The sequence below is a fragment of the Pecten maximus genome, chromosome 3 (assembly GCF_902652985.1).
Source record: "Pecten maximus chromosome 3, xPecMax1.1, whole genome shotgun sequence".
Taxonomy (NCBI): domain Eukaryota; kingdom Metazoa; phylum Mollusca; class Bivalvia; order Pectinida; family Pectinidae; genus Pecten; species Pecten maximus.
The window spans coordinates 51,772,617-51,792,139 of NC_047017.1; the positions used below are offsets into that span (position 1 = coordinate 51,772,617).

At 34.1% G+C, this 19,523-nt stretch overlaps 1 protein-coding gene across 1 annotated transcript; it reads left to right on the forward strand.

Moving 5' to 3' along the window:
* The first annotated feature begins 12,316 nt into the window (after window positions 1-12,316).
* Window positions 12,317-18,786, forward strand: LOC117322809 (prostatic spermine-binding protein-like). Its single transcript, XM_033877752.1, has 7 exons — window positions 12,317-12,365; window positions 14,325-14,381; window positions 15,162-15,218; window positions 15,913-15,969; window positions 16,489-16,545; window positions 17,239-17,295; window positions 18,680-18,786. Exons 1-7 carry the CDS (start codon window positions 12,317-12,319, stop codon window positions 18,784-18,786), a joined length of 441 nt encoding a protein of 146 aa, XP_033733643.1.
* The last annotated feature ends 737 nt before the right edge of the window (window positions 18,787-19,523 follow it).

Genomic DNA, 19,523 nt, shown 5'->3' on the forward strand with positions numbered 1-19,523 from the left:
GCCACTTATGTCACACTGTAGAACGGATTCGTAAAATCATAATTCTACAATATCATAGAAAAAAACTATTCACATATTTTTCAAATAAGATAAATGATAAAATTTACGTTCCAGGTGGCCACATCTGTGGAATTTTAGCTCACTGGGATCTGCGATACTCGACCTGTATATGTGATACTGGATGCGGTGGGAACCCGTGGAATGAATGTCGTACGTTGATTGTTTCTTAGCAAAACACATCATACGGGATGTCAGCAATCTCAAAACAGTATCAATATGTCATTAGTTCAATGACATCACAGTTTACCTTAATGGTCGTACAATCAAGAGGTATTCCGCGTTTACGTCAGTATGGTTTTCTGTTTATTTAAAACTTGCATCATGAATAGTTTGTTTTGACCTCAAAATCCTTAGTTGACAGATAATGCAACATCTTTCCTATATTTAGGTATTCCGTTAGTACAGTACAAACATTGTTATTCAGCTGTAAATAACAAATTTCAACTTTAATCAAAGGTATTTAAAGTATATATTGAACTTATCAATCGGGATCTTGTTTTCCCCACAGGTTTACTAATACCACAACATCCAGTGTATCACCCATTTCAGCCAGTGTATCACCCATTTCAGCCGGTTTATCATCCAGTTCAGCCGGTTTATCAACATATACAGCCTGTGTTCCAGCCATTACGCCGAGTGATTCAGCGCTTTGGCGGTGGAGGAGGAAGCAGTAGAGGAGGAGGAAGTAGCAGAGGAGGAGGAGGAAGTAGCAGAGGAGGAGGAAGTAGCAGAGGAGGAGGAGGAAGTAGCAGAGGAGGAGGAAGTAGCAGTAGAGGAGGAGGAAGTAGCAGTAGAGGAGGATATAGTAAACATGGAGGAGGAAGAAGTAGCAGAAGTGCAGAAGACAGTTACGACAGAGATGACTAAATACAGTATACAACGGTATGGAACACATCATATCACCCAAAGAAATATACACATTACATACACATTGTTACATAGTATATCAAACCTTCAGATCATATCGCACTAACTCATATGATACTTTTATCTTATCGTGGTGAAAAGGACAAAAGACGACAAGCTCGGTTTATGGCTTTCCAAGTCCTAAAATCATGAATGATACAATACTCCTTATCTAATGCAAACGATAAATAAAAAATAGAACGTTTTTTTCTTTTCAAATTGTACAGATTTTCTTTTTGTCTTAATTATACATATATGTCTTTAAACAGGTGCTATGAAGACGAAACCTACATATATATATACTAGCGGAAAAAAAGAAAATCAAGTTCGGTTTTTCTAATTTAACTTTAAACGTGATCCAAATTTATTTTAATTTCAAACTGAGCTATCTCAAACCCCGCTCGATGCCGCATGTTTTTCAGCAGTTTGCTCAAGAAAGTGTGCATACCGGGTACCCTTGCACCATATGCAAATGTAAATCATTACAAATCGAACATTGGAAGAGTACAGATCAGTTACACAATATTTCTTTTCGAAGCGGTTGTACAGCGAAATGTCGCGATTGGGTGAACTATAGGGGTAGGACCATTGCTCTGATAATGTAGGGGCATTCACAACGTCATGTAGCCCAGCAATATGGTGTACATGAGACAAAAATATCCCGTTTAGTTGGGCGTCTCAGAGCCACATGGAGATATGGTCACCGTCCCGGGAAGACGCCCGTGCATTACGTCACTACGTCAAGATAGAGGCATACGTCTCTCGCACCTCTGTAACTGATTTTAGACGGCGACGGCGACAGCACGTTAAGTTGTCGGCACTCGGAGTCGGCCAATGTATCCAGGAATGATTAGATTAGGAATCAGTTGCAGGAGTTTCAATTCAAGGCCACGACGTCCGCCAATTACGCGGAGACGACGCCAACGTCGAACGCAGTGGCTGCTTGCACATGCTGTTAATAGGTTTCGTTTTGCCCCGCTGAAGACGCGTGCTGTTCACTGACGAGTTTTGCTTAACGCTTTACAGGTCAAATCGACATCGTTGAGATCGAAATTCTGACGGTTGCGTAACGGAATGCGACAGATTCAGGGGGTGGTCTGTTATAGTGAAGGCATGAATATCTCAAGGCATCAAAACACCTCTCGTGGTTATCTATGGTAATCCTACAGCAGTAAGCTATCGGGAGTAGGTCTTGAGACCACACGATCCTCCTCTTATCCATAAACTTCCGTTGCAGGAGGAAAACGCGAGGCCCAATATTGCTAGGGTTTGTCGTGGCTTTCTGGCTCAAAACAACATTCCAGGGAGCGCGTCAACGTCCCATATAACGTCGCTTAACTCACGCAGGCGATAGTAAGAGCAGTAACTTATGCCAGGGGTGGGCACACACGGTACTGATTTGGATTAGGAAACGGCGTATGGTAACCTTGTTTTAACGGTATTCACGCAAACACCGTCTGTGATAGGACAACGAAAATCACTAAAATGTATTTAGTAATGATGAAATAATCGAAAAACCCACACAATGAACACATCATCAAAGAATCATGTAAAATAATTACTATCGAAAATAAATTCCCGCTAGTATATATTTTTAATATCCTATATAAAATATACAAATTTCAAATATAGTTTTCTTTTCTTCTGTAGATTAAAGACGTGACACTCAAATGTGTGACGTAAGGTATACTGTTATTCACACATAGGTGTTATATTTATAATCTTCTTATTTTCAGATTCACCAATAAAATTGCCAGAGTGGTTGGCCATTTACCGGTCTGATCGCCGAAATCTTGCCTTCAACGTAAAATAAGGCATGTTCCATTTTGAGACTGAAATATGAGGAAACTTATTTCAAATAAAACATTAATATATTGTGTTATACCATTGTTTTTTTCTCTATATTATTGTTTAACACATTAATGACTTACCAAAGACAGATTCATCAGTCCGTAAAATGATGGATCTCTAATGACTATATAATGACACCAAGAATACCCAGGAGGTATTTCATATAATTCCGGGGTATGTTGGTAATGTCATCTCAAAAGGCACACTTAAAAAGTTTAACTGCTCAGTGATTCCAAATTAGATTAGGAAATGAAATTATCCAAATCCACGATGTCTGTTATTTGGCTGTTTATTTGTGACTGCGTCCTCTGATGACTGAACATTTGCCATTTTGAAATGAAAAATATATGAAAATGCTATAACTGGAGTTAAGATGATTATAAAGTGTTTTCGTTTTTAAATAAAAAATAAAGCTGAACACTCAAAATTGATTAATGTACGAAGACAATTTTGAAGAACGATGCGTTATTTGCCGTATTAAGTAAAAATACATGCATACCTTGAATTTCTTGATAATTTACAAAGTCTCATCCATTAAAACATAACAAAATGAAGAAAAAAACAAAACTCTCAAATAGTGATAATGCATCATTTCGAGTCAGGCTGAGCATAACACAATGGGGAACATGTAAACAATGATTCGTCATCGGAATGTGTAAATTGCTACAATGTAGATATCCATATATGGATACATTGGGCAAAACAAACGGGCGCAACATTAACCCCCATATGTGCGGTGAAGATATATATATATATTTATGTGTGTTTGCGGAACTGTTCAAGCTTATGCCTATTTTATAAAACAGTCCCCACCTTTTATGTTGTCTATTGTTGCTAGGGTTTGGGGGGGGGGGAGGGGCGCCTATTCATCCGCTCGGCTAAAAACTACTCGTGACCTACTGATTCGAATAAAAAATAAAGTTCAGTTAGCTTTAAATCAATAGAATGTATACCACCAATTCACTACTGACTGTAACTTTTAATTATTAGACAAAGTCTGTCCAGAGAGAGTGACAGTTTTCTCATTTGAAGGAGATCGGATTGCTGAAATTGTCTCGCAGAATTAAGTCCATTTTACCGGATTGAGTCCAATCCTTATGTAGTCTGTGGATGCTACACTCTTATAGAAAGTTTAATTATATTGTTCAAGAGATAACTCAAACAGACTTGGTTGAAAAGTTTGGAAATTCTTGCTTGATAAAGCATCCAATGATTTAACCACATTGACATGGGCTTTCCCATTAGGTTAATGTGTGTACTTATACAACCTTTATCTAGTGGTGACCTGTGTAACTACATACTGCGTTTATATCATTACTCTTCATAGGTTTAACTTTTAGGTATACACCAATGATAACTTTAGGTCGTTGCATATCACAACATGTTTTAAATTTAAACATGCTCCTGAATCTATTCCAGTGAAAGTTTTCTTTTTAACAATATGTCAGCTTACCATCGATAAAGGTTGACTTATACTTTATAGAGTTTATAAAGTGACATAGATCAATATTAACACTTGCGTTGCATTGTCACTAGATGAAGCTTATCAAGCCCAATATTATTAATTTTCGATAATTACGCACGGTGACTAGGCTTGCGCATCGATATCGGGCTGCCTCATTACACACTTGTAAAATATAAATGCGCGATGGTAAATTATGATGAATACGATCAAAGGAATATATATATAATGATGAATTATTAATTCCAACAAGTAAGAAGCAATGTCTAAATATTCTAATAAATATTTTAAAACATGTTGATTGCATTGATTTCTTCCCGAACTATTTTGTTTACTTTGGGTCGCCAATGACGCAACGACAGCGCTATGTAGTGTTTTACGATTAATTTGACTGTTATATTAAGCTGACCGCTGTATAAGAAGATTTTTTTAAATGTCATAGTGATCAAGTGCTAATATAAGGATTGGTTGTTTTTTGTTGTTGTTTTTTTTGTAGCTGCATCGAAGTATATATACATTGGTGTTATGTTCGTTGCCCCTTACGATAATATATCTTTTCATTCCAGATACGCAGCCATACATACTTTTATTTCATGTTTGATAAATGTACGTTATTGAACCGTACAACATATATAGTGAAGTACAATCATTAAATGGACCTTAGCTATTTTCTATAATGATAACATCCGAACGACTCTGTAATAATACCTGATTTAGATGTCTAGCAAACGTTTTGAATTGTAAGAAATAGGAAGGAAAAAAAGGTTGGTCAGAGTGAATAGAGAGGTACTTGCTAACACAACACTGCCTGCTCAGGTAGACAAAAGTTAACTGAATTTCTCATAAGTAAATAAGAAAAGTCACAATACTCAAATAACATATTTCATTTCAATTTCACATATTCTATTTAAGGTACAGTGGATTACAGTAAACGTAGATATTAAAGACATTATGCTACTAAAGATATAATAACATTTTATTATGTATATTTTGAAACCTGCTTAAGGTTATTAATTGCATATCATTCACTCAATATTATTTTTAGAAAGCTGATATTTAACACAGAGGTTGTTTTTTTTAAAGATTTTTTTTTTTTTTTATTATTTATTTATTTTTTAGGCATGTTTGAGATAAACGTTCACCAAAATCTAAAGTGGTCAAAACCATCATGTTTCGCGTTAATTTTTGGATAATAATTTGCATTGGCTCTTCAGTCACTAATAATTTTGTGTTTTTGATAGCAATGTCACTGATATCCGACTTTATATGTAGTGGTAGCCAGTGGACAAGTATTGATGACATAGTGCTCTCAGAATATATCTACAGTAATAGTCAGTGATGTGGACATTTCATCTAACATCTCATTATACTCTACCTTATTGTATTGTCTTTGTTGTAAATTTAATCCGGCATTAAGGAGATTATTGACTTCAGTCACCAACCTTTACATCAGGTACGAAATGATCATTTTAACTACTTGTTAATATCAACTTATATTATTGATGAAAAAAATGCATATTTATATATGAAACTATATAGAGGATATTGAATGGTTTCCCGTTTTCCTGTCATACGGGTGAAATATATGTTATATTAAACGGAAAACCATTACATTTTCTTTTTATTGAATTTGATATACTTAAAAACAAAATTACAAAACATCGGAAAATTAATAGTGTCAAAATTTGCGGGAATCAGTAACATAATTCATGACGTCATCTCCTTGTGGCATTACTCCACGTCACATTGACGGTGCCATTTGAAGGGACTGATCAACGCAATTTAAACGTTTTCTACTGTTATCGGAGAATCTGTGCATGAATAGCTAACGTCAAGTGAGTATTTTGTCATAAAATAGTCTGAATATTTCGGAAATACAGCAAAATAACCAATCTATTTGTTTTCGCTTTCAATGAGGTGAATACAATGGTTCGCTCTGATTGGTCAAAAACGAAAACCTTATATTTTCACTGCAAAATCTAATATATTCACTGCAAAATCTTATATTTTCACTGAAAATCTTATATTGTCGCTGCAAAATCTGATATTTTCTAGGCTCATCGCTGCAGTGAAAATATGAGTTTTATTAGTTTGATAAATGTATATACTTCACTGGCAAAAATGCAATAAATTATAATATATAAATATATGGGCACTTATACTAATAAAATTACATGTCTATAACAATTTCATCAATTTTGTAAGTAACAGTGATTAATATAATCTTTCCTTGCCTTGGGGTGTGACAAAGAAATCTCAATCCGAGGGAAAATTCATGACTGTCCAACCGAGGCTTGGGATGGATTATTTTTCTATCACTGCTATAAATAATTGGATATCCCATCAGTGATTAAGGTGTGTTTGTACACAAATGCACATGATCGGTGCATGAATATCCTCATTTGAAGAAGTACCCATCACAAGTCAAAAGTTTGCATAACAATATCATTACACAAGAAAAATAAGTCTTAAAATGATTAACAATACGTATTTAATTTATTTAGTCTGAGTGTTGGCTAGACTGGATCCCCCAGATGGTTGGCTAGCATGGAATGATGTTCACTCAAAGGGTTGGCTAGACTGAAATGGTGTTCACTCTGAGGGTTGACCAAATTGAAATGGTGTTTACTCTGAGTGTTGACTACACTGGAATGATACGCACTCTAAGGGTTGACTAGAATGGAATGGTGTTCACTCCGAGGGCTGGCTGGACCTGAGTGGTATTCACCCTGAGTGTTTGCTAGACTCATTGATGTTCACTCTAAAAGTTGGCTAGACTGGAATGGTGTTCACTCTAAATTTGGCTATACTGAAATGGTGTTTACTCTTATGGTTGGCTAGACTGAAATGATGTTCAATCTGAGAGTTGACCAAACTGGAGTGGTGTTCACTCTGACGGTGCGCTAGACTGAAAGAGTGTTCACTATGAGTGTTGACTAGACTGGAATGGTGTTCAATCTGAAAGTTGACTAGACTGAATTGATGTTCACTCTGATGGTTGTCGAGACCGAAATGATGTTTACACTGAATGGTGACTAGACTGGAATCGCATGTGGGTTAATGTTACGTCCCATTTTGTTGCTCATTAGTGTATTCATGTAAAATATACATTGTTGTACATTGTTGCAACTTGTACATTCCGATGGCGTCACATTGTTTACAGATCCGGCGTTGTGTCTGCATTGCCTGACACGAATGCTTCATTCGGTGTTTTTTAGTGTGTTTGTTAGTTTTCTTATATTTCAATCGATCCGGCATGGTAAAACAACCTCAATCAATCTGAGATGTGAATGCAGTTTTAAGAAAAAACGGCATGTTGCGCATAAGACTTCAACTTTCACTTTGTCAGTGCATTCGTGATCGCAGCTTTGATCGACTGTCATGGCAACGACGAGGGCGGTGGTTTTACCACCGTGTTGAATCTACAAACTTGCATGTACAACCGAAAACTTCTAACTATACCTTATGTCTCTGGAAATCATCTACGAATAAATAATTTAGTTTATAACGATCTATTGCATTCATCTATCAACGTTTGTTCGTTTCTATATGCCGATTTTGATACTTAAAACACTGAAGACTCCAATATTGAAGCATGAACATGAACACTTGCTCTATAAATCGTCTTAGAGCACCCGACTTCCCAAAAAAATACTTATGACACAGATAAGAGCGTGGAGATATTTGTGCGACAACAACGAAAAGTGCTGTACATTCTTACGAAAATGACAAACATCGTCAAAATTATTAAAAATGTCAATATTAATCGGCAATTAATTAATATCAGTTTATAACAATAGAATAATGTACAGCACTTTTCCTTTCACGTTTGTTTGTATGGCAAATACTTTAGTCGGGTGCTCTGGCCATATTTACCTACCAAGTGTTAATGTAGTTCTTCGTGCCGGTCACGTGACCACGCGAGAACACGAGGACTGACGAAAACATCCCGAAAAGGGAAATCACTTAATGATTAATTTATTTTAAAACATAACGGTTTTCGTTCTGTTTAATTATAAATGCAACATTAACCCACATGCGATGGTGTTCACTCAGAGGGTTGGCTAGACTGGAAAGGTGTTTACTCTAAGTATCGCTTAGACTGGAATGGTGTTCACTCAGAGGGTTAGACTGGAAAGAATCCTTAGGGGAGAATGTTCACAGGTCTGCAGCAAATTACATTTCAATGCATTTATCATCTATCATGTTTTTTAAAAAAAATCTGGGACCACCGTATGGAAGCAACACCGGATATTGGTACTAAGCAAAGCTTGTCAGAAGGCAAAACAAGAAACACGATGTTGGAAAATTACAAAATATCTAAGGATCCAACAGGACCAAGGTTTGACACGATGATTTATGACGATTTCTATCGTCGGCCCAGCTAAAAATTGTACCAATTGTCATATTTTCCGTATCGTTCATAAAACATGCCATCTAGTACTGGCCAAACGTTTGGTCTGTCAGCTTAATATCCATTTTGAACATTAAGTTTAGCTATATCCATGCCCAATATGTCGTCTTTTTTTCATTAATAATCTCTATTAACGTTGATTATACATTTTTTCTGATGTTAATTCAAAATTGACCTCAAACTTGCTTAGAAAAGTTTTTCGAAAGTTATACGGCGCTTGAAGAGTTGTTGAAAATGAGTGTTCGGCAAATCGAGAGGTGAGGATGGACAAACAATTCTTCAAACGATCATCCACATGGCATCACCTATTACTTTGTTATATCTTGCCCCTTTTCTTTTTTAATATGTTACTTTCTAAATAAAAAGAAATATTGATATGAGGACTTTGAGGACACCAGCTTATTCGAGGCTGATCCCAGGTCTCTCCTCGACCCTTTTTGCTGAAGAAATAAAACAATACCTTAAAAATAATAGCATCTGGCCATTTATTGAAATGTATTGTACATTATCATGATATACGTCATGTTCAGTATAGTCTTGCAAGTGTAATGATCTTACAATGTAGAAAGCGAATTACATGACTTATAGCATAACGAACAAAAAAAGTTGTCGAAAATGACAGGCATACATTGTAAACATTTGTACATTTAGAAGTGAAACCCGAAGACTAAGTATATAATTCTCTCACATTAGATATAATACAATGTCCTTTTGGGAGGATTTACATACAGTGTAAGCTTGGGAGAAGTAAAATGTAGAATATGTATTTGGATATTATTGATATTACCTACAATAAATCTTACCTAATACTAAAAATGTAGAAGAAAAAAACTGGCCATGCTATTATTAGTTTACAATATCTTTAATGCTCAAATTACTTGACCATGACAATTTTTTTCGATAAAACAGAAAACAGCATATATTAACCTCAAGGTCGTATGATGTTTAGATCTTATAGTTGTAGGATAACAGTATAAACAATTGTTTGATAGTTTCACACTTCTGATGGGAAGCGCTTAGCATACTTAAGCAAATGGTCTTTGGTCTTTTAACTTTACTTATTCAAAATATCTCATAGACTGTCTCCAAAATTGCTACAAATAACACACAGTATTTATGAAATCGATTCGTTGGGAAAATTCTATTGTTCCTTCAATATCTTCAATGAATATACTATAGACCTGCCCGCAAAATGACATGAACATCCTATTATTTCCTTTGCTCTGCCACATCATCCAAGTAAATCATCATCGATGCCTATTTTGAATCACGCGATCTTCTATGTTCCCTTCCTTGCACTCTTAGTCAAGTAAAACTATGTTGAGTCAGGAATCCACCATTTGTTCCAATATCTAAATTTCTTACAAGGTATATGCCAAATGACATCATTTTACGAAATAAGAATAAACAACCAATTACAATAAAACTAGTTGTTTACTAAACCGCTTTGACGCCATGTTTCAAGGAAAAATTACTGTCATTTTGCCTTGAAACATTGTTTATAAAGTTGTTTATACGTGAGATATCTGAAAATCAAAATAATGAAAATGTTTAAAACGTAAACAATTATAGTATAGCCTTAATTATCATAATATGCTTCAGTTCTACAAAAATATCGACATATATATATTACTGATTTATCTGTATTTAAATCAAAATGTCATTGTGACATCTGTTCCCACCTGTTTACAGAAATATTCTTGAATATCCAAATACCAATCAGATAAAGAAACGTGTTGATTTTCTTATGTTACCGACATTGTAGTGACACGTATGACTCTTATATATCTATGAAGTAAACATAGTTGGCTTAACATTGTTACTCGTGTTTGAATGGTATTATACTTGTTATTCTCAACAAAAGCAACGAACATGTACAATCCCCTGCAATATTGACCGAATTTGCATAATCGTTGATGTGAACTCCCTCGAAGAAGTCTCAATACAGCTGGCGTACGGCCTCGCTTTAGGAAATAACGCATGTGATTACCCCTTGTTGAAAGGTACTATGAGTTGACAGGGTGCAGTTTGTCTGGACATTACAAGAAAAAACTAACCAAAGCAATTTTAGAACTTAATATATGAATCGTAACTTGTCAAAATGTGATGTTGAGTACAAGAAAATTAATTTATCTTATATATTTTAGTTTAAGATTTATAGAAACTCTTCATGTTTTGTTATTGAGCATCATATATAAAAAAAAAAAATTATTATATAATTAAGTCAAGTTAATCTTTCTTGCAAATTGATAAGTAATTGTTAATCAGGAATTGATCATGAATAAGCTTATTGATAAGTAATAGGTAATCAGCTACCGATTCAAATAGGAAGATATTGTTCAGACGTTTTTGATTCAATCTTTCTTGAGTTATGTAACCAGATCTTCGAACAGACCATTTGCATACTCTTGGGAACAAACCGTGCCCCTGTGTTAGCTGACTAAATTTTAGTCATAGAAAGCTGATTATATTGAAGAACTTATCAGAACAGGTAACCTTGAGACGTTGAAAAGTCCTTAGAATTCATCTATATATAGATGGTGTCTTAAAAACATGAATGACCATGTATATGACATATATCCTGTAGACCATGAAATCTAGAACAACACTGACTCTTCAAGATCAGCTGCCTACCTCGATCATTGCTTAAATTGTAAACAGTAGGATAGGATGTGCGTGATGATTTCAATTTTTATTTCTATATAAAAATATCGCTGCATCTCCTACCTACGATGCTTATTTGCCCCACTGGATTCGATGTTGAATTACAGTTGTTCCCAAAGCATTGTATCACGATTCCCGTGGTAGGTATCGACTACTGAAGATGTTGAGGGTTTTGCAGGTTGATGAAGACCATTAGAATATCTAATGGTCGACTACATGATGTCATTTGGAAACAACCCAATGTGACTGAACTAGGATATACTTAGGTCTATATGGCTTGTGTCGTCGATTAAAGCAGAACGCGCTTACTTTTTTCAGAGCACCTGGTTCTATCGACTTTAAGTTGGAATTGCTTATTATGTCGGTATTCTTTGTGGTTTCAGTCCAAATAATGTTTAAGAAATACGGGTGGGGAGATATAGTGCCACTTTGGTAGCAAGACATATATTTGATAAACGCTCAGAAAATAGCATTGCTCTTCACTCACTTCTATTCAAATAGACCACTGGCAGCCATCCATCACTGTTCATTGCAATTAAAAGACGCATTATTTCAAAAGATCATTAAACCTAAACTTAACAATATAGACGGTCGTTTGCGAACAGAATATATGCTTGATATTGAATTAAACACAATTGTGGGTTAACTCCAACATGGGTTCCTGACACTTTAATCCCCTCGTATCAGGTTTATACTAATTAACTGGTAACACCAGATTTTCCTTTGTATTTGTTATTTAAGCCTGTGGCATTATACACAGCTGTTGTGTTTTGCTTGTGTATGGACCCCATCGAATCGTTCACATTTGATACTTTGATGTTTTGACATAAAAATTATGCTAATACAATGTTCTCTCATATTAAGCATTATTTAAGATGTATAAATACATTGAGTTTCTTGTCTCAACATTTACTCCAAGGTTCTAGAACAGGAGAGAATCTAACTGCTTTTCGGACAAGATGTTTGCTTTTAAAGAACTTGTGTTGTTCACACTGCTAGTCATCGTCGGTAAGTTGCCTACAAACTGCCAAATTTTATTTTTCCTTTCCAGTAATTAATCCAAGTAGAAATTGTTTTTTCGTTAGTGTATTCATAGCCATGTAGTATACACATCATACACTTAAAAATTCAACTCTTTGATTTTTTCTTAATGCAATTTGAATAATTTTACCGATTGTTTGCAACATTTTTGCATAAATATTAATACATTCCTTTTTGTGGTATAATGAAAAAAAATTAATTAAGCGGTACTCGCCATTCCTTATGTGTCTATGAATGCTTTGTTTCCTTATCCGTGTAATGTACACGCCATCTTATAATTGTAGCGTTGGTCTTCATTTAATGACATGTATTAAAACGTTTACACAAAATTAAGATTACCTACAAAGTGATAGCAGTAGATGATGATGTACACGTATGTGTATCCTATAGTTGTGGTATTAGAGGTCCAAATTTGAGTTACCTAACATCAACATATATTGAAATATTATAGGTAATTATTTTTTCAATAATGACGCTACATCCTGAATCCGTTCGGGTTTTTTTTGATGTTGTGGATATTCTTGTATGCAAAACAGGGAATTAAAAAACATATTGGATATCAATTACGTTTTATAAGCTTGACACATATTATGTAGAATGCACACATTTCAATATAGCAAGTAACAATTATTCTAAAGTTAACTATAAAGCTTGGTTTTCCCATGATAAAAATGTATTGTTTGCTTTACAATTCAAAATTAGATATATATTTTACAGCCGTGGAATGCTCAGAGCGGGAAAAAAGAAGTAAGTATCAAATAATTTTTTGAAAGATTATAAAGAAATTAATTTTCATTCACTTCTGTCTGAATATTTTTACACTTTTAATAAATTCGATCTTATACCACATGATAACGTAATCAATGGAGCGGTATTTTTTTATGATAGCCACCTGCGGAGCGCATGCGCATTACGATCCTCAAAACAATTGCTGCGTCTGTAATGATGGCTGGGAAGGAGACCCCTTGGTAGCCTGTGAGAGACAAGGTGAGTCGTTATGTCGTTTGGAATTTTTAAGTGTTTATTTAAATAATTAAATTCGCCAAAACATCTTTCACAAAATAACGCAAAGCACGACACAACGTCTAGACAGGAAAGTCGAACCTAGGTACCCGATACTTTCAAGGAAAAACTGACGACTTGGAGCCAACGAGACTTGTTCCCGTTAAAGTCTTGGGATTATGGGGATATCTTATTAACAACAATGGGATCGGAATTGTATTAAGCTGAATCGACCACTAGGGTTGCCATATTGACCACATGAAAATTGAAACACATGTCATTTAGTGTCCAGGACAGATTAAGTCCTTGGATATACTTCTCGCTCATCTCTAACCGCAGTAAACTCGTTAGTAGTAAATATGAACATGCTAGATTACATACTATCTAATCTGAACAAGTTGATAATTATTTTACTACATTACTTCAATACACCTGGCCAGGGAAATAAAAAAAAACACCATAAAACACTGTTCTGATTGGTCCATACTATTTTACGATATCATTAAATGATCACAATTGTTATATACGTTTAACAGCGATGATTTATTCTGATATTTCTCTGATAGAAATACAGTAAAATATTTCTACATAAATGCGACCCGCTGTATATCATCTTAACAGTCCCGATCCAATGATGGTTTTAGGCGTTGGATAAAATGCTTACTTAGATTGTAAATTTATCCGAATAAACCCTGTTATTGTAACTGTAAACTCTGTCGGTTTCAATCTTTTATATTCTTTAATTGAATTATTCGGAATTCCAATCGACGACCATCTTTGGCGTTGTAACTATGCATTAATTGTTTTAGTATTTAAATGATCTCGAAAATTTCCCTCAGAACTTTATAACGATAATGTCATCAGTTTTATTAAAACAGATTAAATCATAATGGTGTAAAATAATATTATCCAATGATTTAACAGAGGAAGAAGAAAGTAGCAACGATGAGGATGATAATGGGGAAACTGACGAAACTTCCGGTGAGTATTACTATGCCAACGTAATTGATTCATGTACTGGTCTGATCTAAATTTCAATATGAGAAAGCAAGCTACTGTTGTCTGATGCGTTAAAATAGCCATTGTTGAAAATGAAAACGAACGATCAAGGTTTCAATTATATATCTATATTCCATCATTAAACGTCATGCATTTTAGTTGCTGAGCACAACAGGATAACGATAATTATGTCATGAGAGTAATATTTGTTTGATATTCAATAAGAAAGCAATACCTTTCATTTTAAGGAAGAATATTTAGAATATACCAAAGCGATAAAAAGACACCAGTAACATACTGTCTTATTCAATTGTGGTTACCTTTGACACAAGAGGACAGTGCCATTTTGACTGAACTTAACTTTACCATGTGAGAAATTTCTGTTGTTATTCGACAAGTTATGCTTCAACTATGAATGAAAAGCAAAGTAGAGATTTGTCAAAAACAACGGTTTTATCAACAATAGTGATTAAAACTTAAATTTCACTTGTCAAAATTAAACAAAATGTTTAATGGAGTCGATGTTTATGAATCCTGGTCCCCTTTTGTATTTCGGGTTTATTTTAAAAATTACGTTCGCCTCTCAAATTCTAAACTTCGGTAAATCACGGATGCCATCTTGAATGACGTCATATGACTACCATTATTGCTCTACCATTTATTATGGTAACATTACCTAAAACATGAACTAACATTGATCGGATCGGTTTTCTTTAGCATTTCTATCAATATAATGTAAAATAATAATTTCGATTTTAACAGAGGAAGACGAAAGTAGCAACGATAAGGATGATAATGGGGAAAGTGACGAATCTTCTGGTGAGTGTATTTATGTACTGGTCTGATATAAATTGTCAAATTAATTGTTTGTTTTTGACTTTTTTCATATAATCAATCATTATTAGCAATGCATTACATAATCAGGGATTGTAAGGTATTGCTGTGAATGTACGTGCTGAGCTGACTTCTCTAAGCGAAGGTGTTTAAGTCAACTCGTCCCGAAGTTGATGTTCGGCTGTGCGTTACCACAATCGGCGTAGTCTACACTTGGTCAAGCTCGCATTATGACGTCTTTTACGCACCCATACCTGTGTGATCGTAGACTACACTTGCCATTGTCGGCAATATAGATATTGAGTTTATAACATTGTATATTCGGTCATCTTTCCCAATAATATTGTTATTACCACAGTGATCATAAAGGCTTAATAAAGATGATAAAATCTTATATTTCACTGGTAAAATTTTTAATAGAGTCGCTGTTTATGAGTTTCAGAGTACTGGTGCATTTTTTGTATCTAGGGTATATTTTATAAATTTCCTACGCTTCTAAATATCTGAAGTCCGATCGATATCACCTTGGATGACGTCATTTTATATCAAAGAATTTGGTTCTACGATTTCTAGATTATCACCAATTTGCTCACAGAAAGTATTAACATTGACGGCATCGGTTTTCTTTAACACTTTCTATCAAAATAATGAAGAATAATAGTTTCTATTAATTTAACAGAAGAAGACGAAAGTAGCAACGATGACGATGCTAATGGGGAAAGTGATGAAGCATCTGGTGAGTATATTTATACCAACATAGTTTGCTTATGTACTAGTCTGATATGAACTTTCATATGAAATTTTGGTTACCTTTGACACAAGAGGACAGTGCCATTTTGACTGAACTTAACTTTACCATGTGAGAAATTTCTGTTGTTATTCGACAAGTTATGCTTCAAATATTAATGAAAAGCAAAGTAGCGATTTGTCAAAAACAACGGTTTTATCAACAATAGTGATTAAAACTTAAATTTCACTTGTCAAATATAAACAAAATGTTTAATGGAGTCGATGTTTATGAATCCTGGTCCCCTTTTGTATTTCGGGTTTATTTTAAAAATTACTTTCGCCTCTCAAATTCTAAACTTCGGTAAATCACGGATGCCATCTTGGATGATGACGTCATATGACTACCATTATTGCTCTACCATTTATTATGGTAACATTACCTAAAAAATGAACTAACATTGATCGGATCGGTTTTCTTTAGCATTTCCATCAATATAATGTAAAATAATAATTTCGATTTTAACAGAGGAAGACGAAAGTAGCAATGATGAGGATGATAATGGGGAAAGTGACGAATCTTCTGGTGAGTGTATTTATGTACTGGTCTGATATAAATTGTCAAATTAATTGTTTGTTTTTGCCTTTTTTCATATAATCAATCATTATTAGCAATGCATTACATAATCAGGGATTGTAAGGTATTGCTGTGAATGTACGTGCTGAGCTGACTTCTCTAAGCGAAGGTGTTTATGTCAACTCGTCCCGAAGTTGATGTTCGGCTGTGCGTTACCACAATCGGCGTAGTCTACACTTGGTCAAGCTCGCATTATGACGTCTTTTACGCACCCATACCTGTGTGATCGTAGACTACACTTTCTATTGTCGACAATATAGATATTGAGTTTATAACATTGTATATTCGGTCATCTTTCCCAATAATATTGTTATTACCACAGTGATCATAAAGGCTTAATAAAGATGATAAAATCTTATATTTCACTGGTAAAATTTTTAATAGAGTCGCTGTTTATGAGTTTCAGAGTCCTGGTGCATTTTTGTATCTAGGGTATATTTTATAAATTTCCTACGCTTCTAAATATCTGAAGTCCGATCGATATCACCTTGGATGACGTCATTTTATATCAAAGAATTTAGTTCTACGATTTCTAGATCATCACCAATTTGCTCACAGAAAGCATTAACATTGACGGCATCGGTTTTCTTTAACACTTTCTATCAAAACAATGAAGAATAATAGTTTCTATTAATTTAACAGAAGAAGACGAAAGTAGCAACGATGACGATGATAATGGGGAAAGTGATGAAGCATCTGGTGAGTATATTTATACCAACATAGTTTGCTTATGTACTAGTCTGATATGAACTTTCATATGAAGTATATATTTATTTTTTTCAGATTATAAATCGTTATGATCAATATATTATATAATGAATGTTTTCCATGAGCATGCTGAAGATATTCTAGTATCATCTGGTAGCACAGTAGCTTGACAAAGCTCTGAAAATTAAGTGATATATCTAACAGATGATTACCAAATTAACAAAATTCTACTGTTACCCTGACATTGACTCTCAGATGAAGATGTTTTCTCCAAAAACCTTCCTTAAATTAAACATCACTTACATGCTAATTGGAAAACTCCAATTTCAATTTTAACATTAAGTTATTTCACAGATTTCCCGTATTTTGAAAGTATGGATTTTCTTTCTGAAAACCTAGCATTTCTACTATGGAGTAGGTTTGAGACTGGCCAAATTGAATTCTCGAACCAAATACAAATTTTGCATTCTAAGATCCCTCCAGTTCAACATATGTTTACCAATTTTACGGTATATTTCATTTTTAGATCTTTAAACACCAATTTATATTCACTGTGTGAAATATAATACGTGAGATACCAAGTTTCTGTGGTTTGGAATTTTGTAATAGCCACAGTTGAAAATTGTAACGATCAAGGTTTCGTCATTTAAATAATTAAGTGTTATACATTTCAGTTGCTGTGCATGACAGGGTAACGATACATTATGTCATAAGAGTACAATGTGTTTAATGATAAAGAGAAAATCATTCGTATTGTTCTATACATTTTATTTCAAGGAAGAACATTTAGAATTTTTTTTAAATACCAAAACGATAAAAATGTAAAGACATCAGTAACAAAATGTTTCTTGTCTTATTCCGTTGTCGTTACCCTTGACACAAGAAGACAGCACCATTTCCACTTCACAATGTCAGATATTTCTGTTATTATCCAGCAGGTAATGCTTCAATTATGAATAAATAGCAAAGACGTAATTGGTCAAAACCCAAAGTCTTATCAACCATAGCGATCGTTCAATATTCGTATATTACCACAAGGATGATAGAGGCTTAATAAGGATGATAAAATTAGTATATTTCACTAATACAATGTAAAAACATAGTAAAATGATCAATGGAGTCGCTGTTTATGATCTTAAGAGTGCTTCTGCAACCATTTTGTATATAGGGTTTATTTTACAATTTACTTTCAAATTCTGAAGTTCGATCAATCACGGATGCCATCTAAGATGACTTCATATAATATTACTTTGATCATTGCTCAAACATCTATTATCACAACATTGCCTAAAAAGGTATTAACATTGATCGGATCGGTTTTCTTTAGCAGTTTCTATTGAAATAATTTAAATAATATTATCGATTTATTTAACAGAGGAAGACGAAAGTAGCAATGGTGAGGATGGTAATGGGGAAAGTGACGAAACTTCTGGTGAGTGTATTTTAGTCAACAAAGTCATCTTATGTACCGTTCTGGTATGAACTTTAATGAAAAAATGTTGGGGTTTTTTTCAGATAATAAATCATTATAATAAATGTGCTATATAATCAGGGATTGTAAGATACTCTTATTCCACCATAGTGATGATATAGGCTTAATAAACGTAATAAATTCATTTATTGCATTTTGTCAGTGAAATATAGAAATTTATCAAACTAATACAATTTTCACTGCAGCGATGAGCAGTGAAAATATAAGATTTTGCTGTGAAAATATAACTTTTTCGTTTTTGACCAATCAGAGCGAACCTTTGTGTTCACCACATTGTAACTTCCCGATTTTTCCAATCGAAGTGAAGATAGATACATTGGTTATTTTGCTGTATTTCTGAAATATTCATACTAGCTTTTGACAAAATACTAACTTACGATAGCTATTCATGCATAGATTCTCCGACAACAGTAGAAAACGCTTTAATTGCCATGATCAGTCCTTTCAAAATGGCGCCATCAAGTTGACGTGGAGTAACGCCACAAAGAGATGACGTCATGAATTCCCGCTCTTTTTGATACTATTAAATTCGTGAAAATATAGATGTTCTGTCATACTCGTGAAATATATGTTATATTAAACGGGAAAACATTCAATATCCTTATATCCTATATATTTTTTAATTGAGTCACTGTTTACGACTTTTAGAATCCTGTTGTCATTTTTGTATCTAGAGTTTATTTTATAATATTTTCCCGCTTCTCAAAGTATGAAGTTCGATTAATCG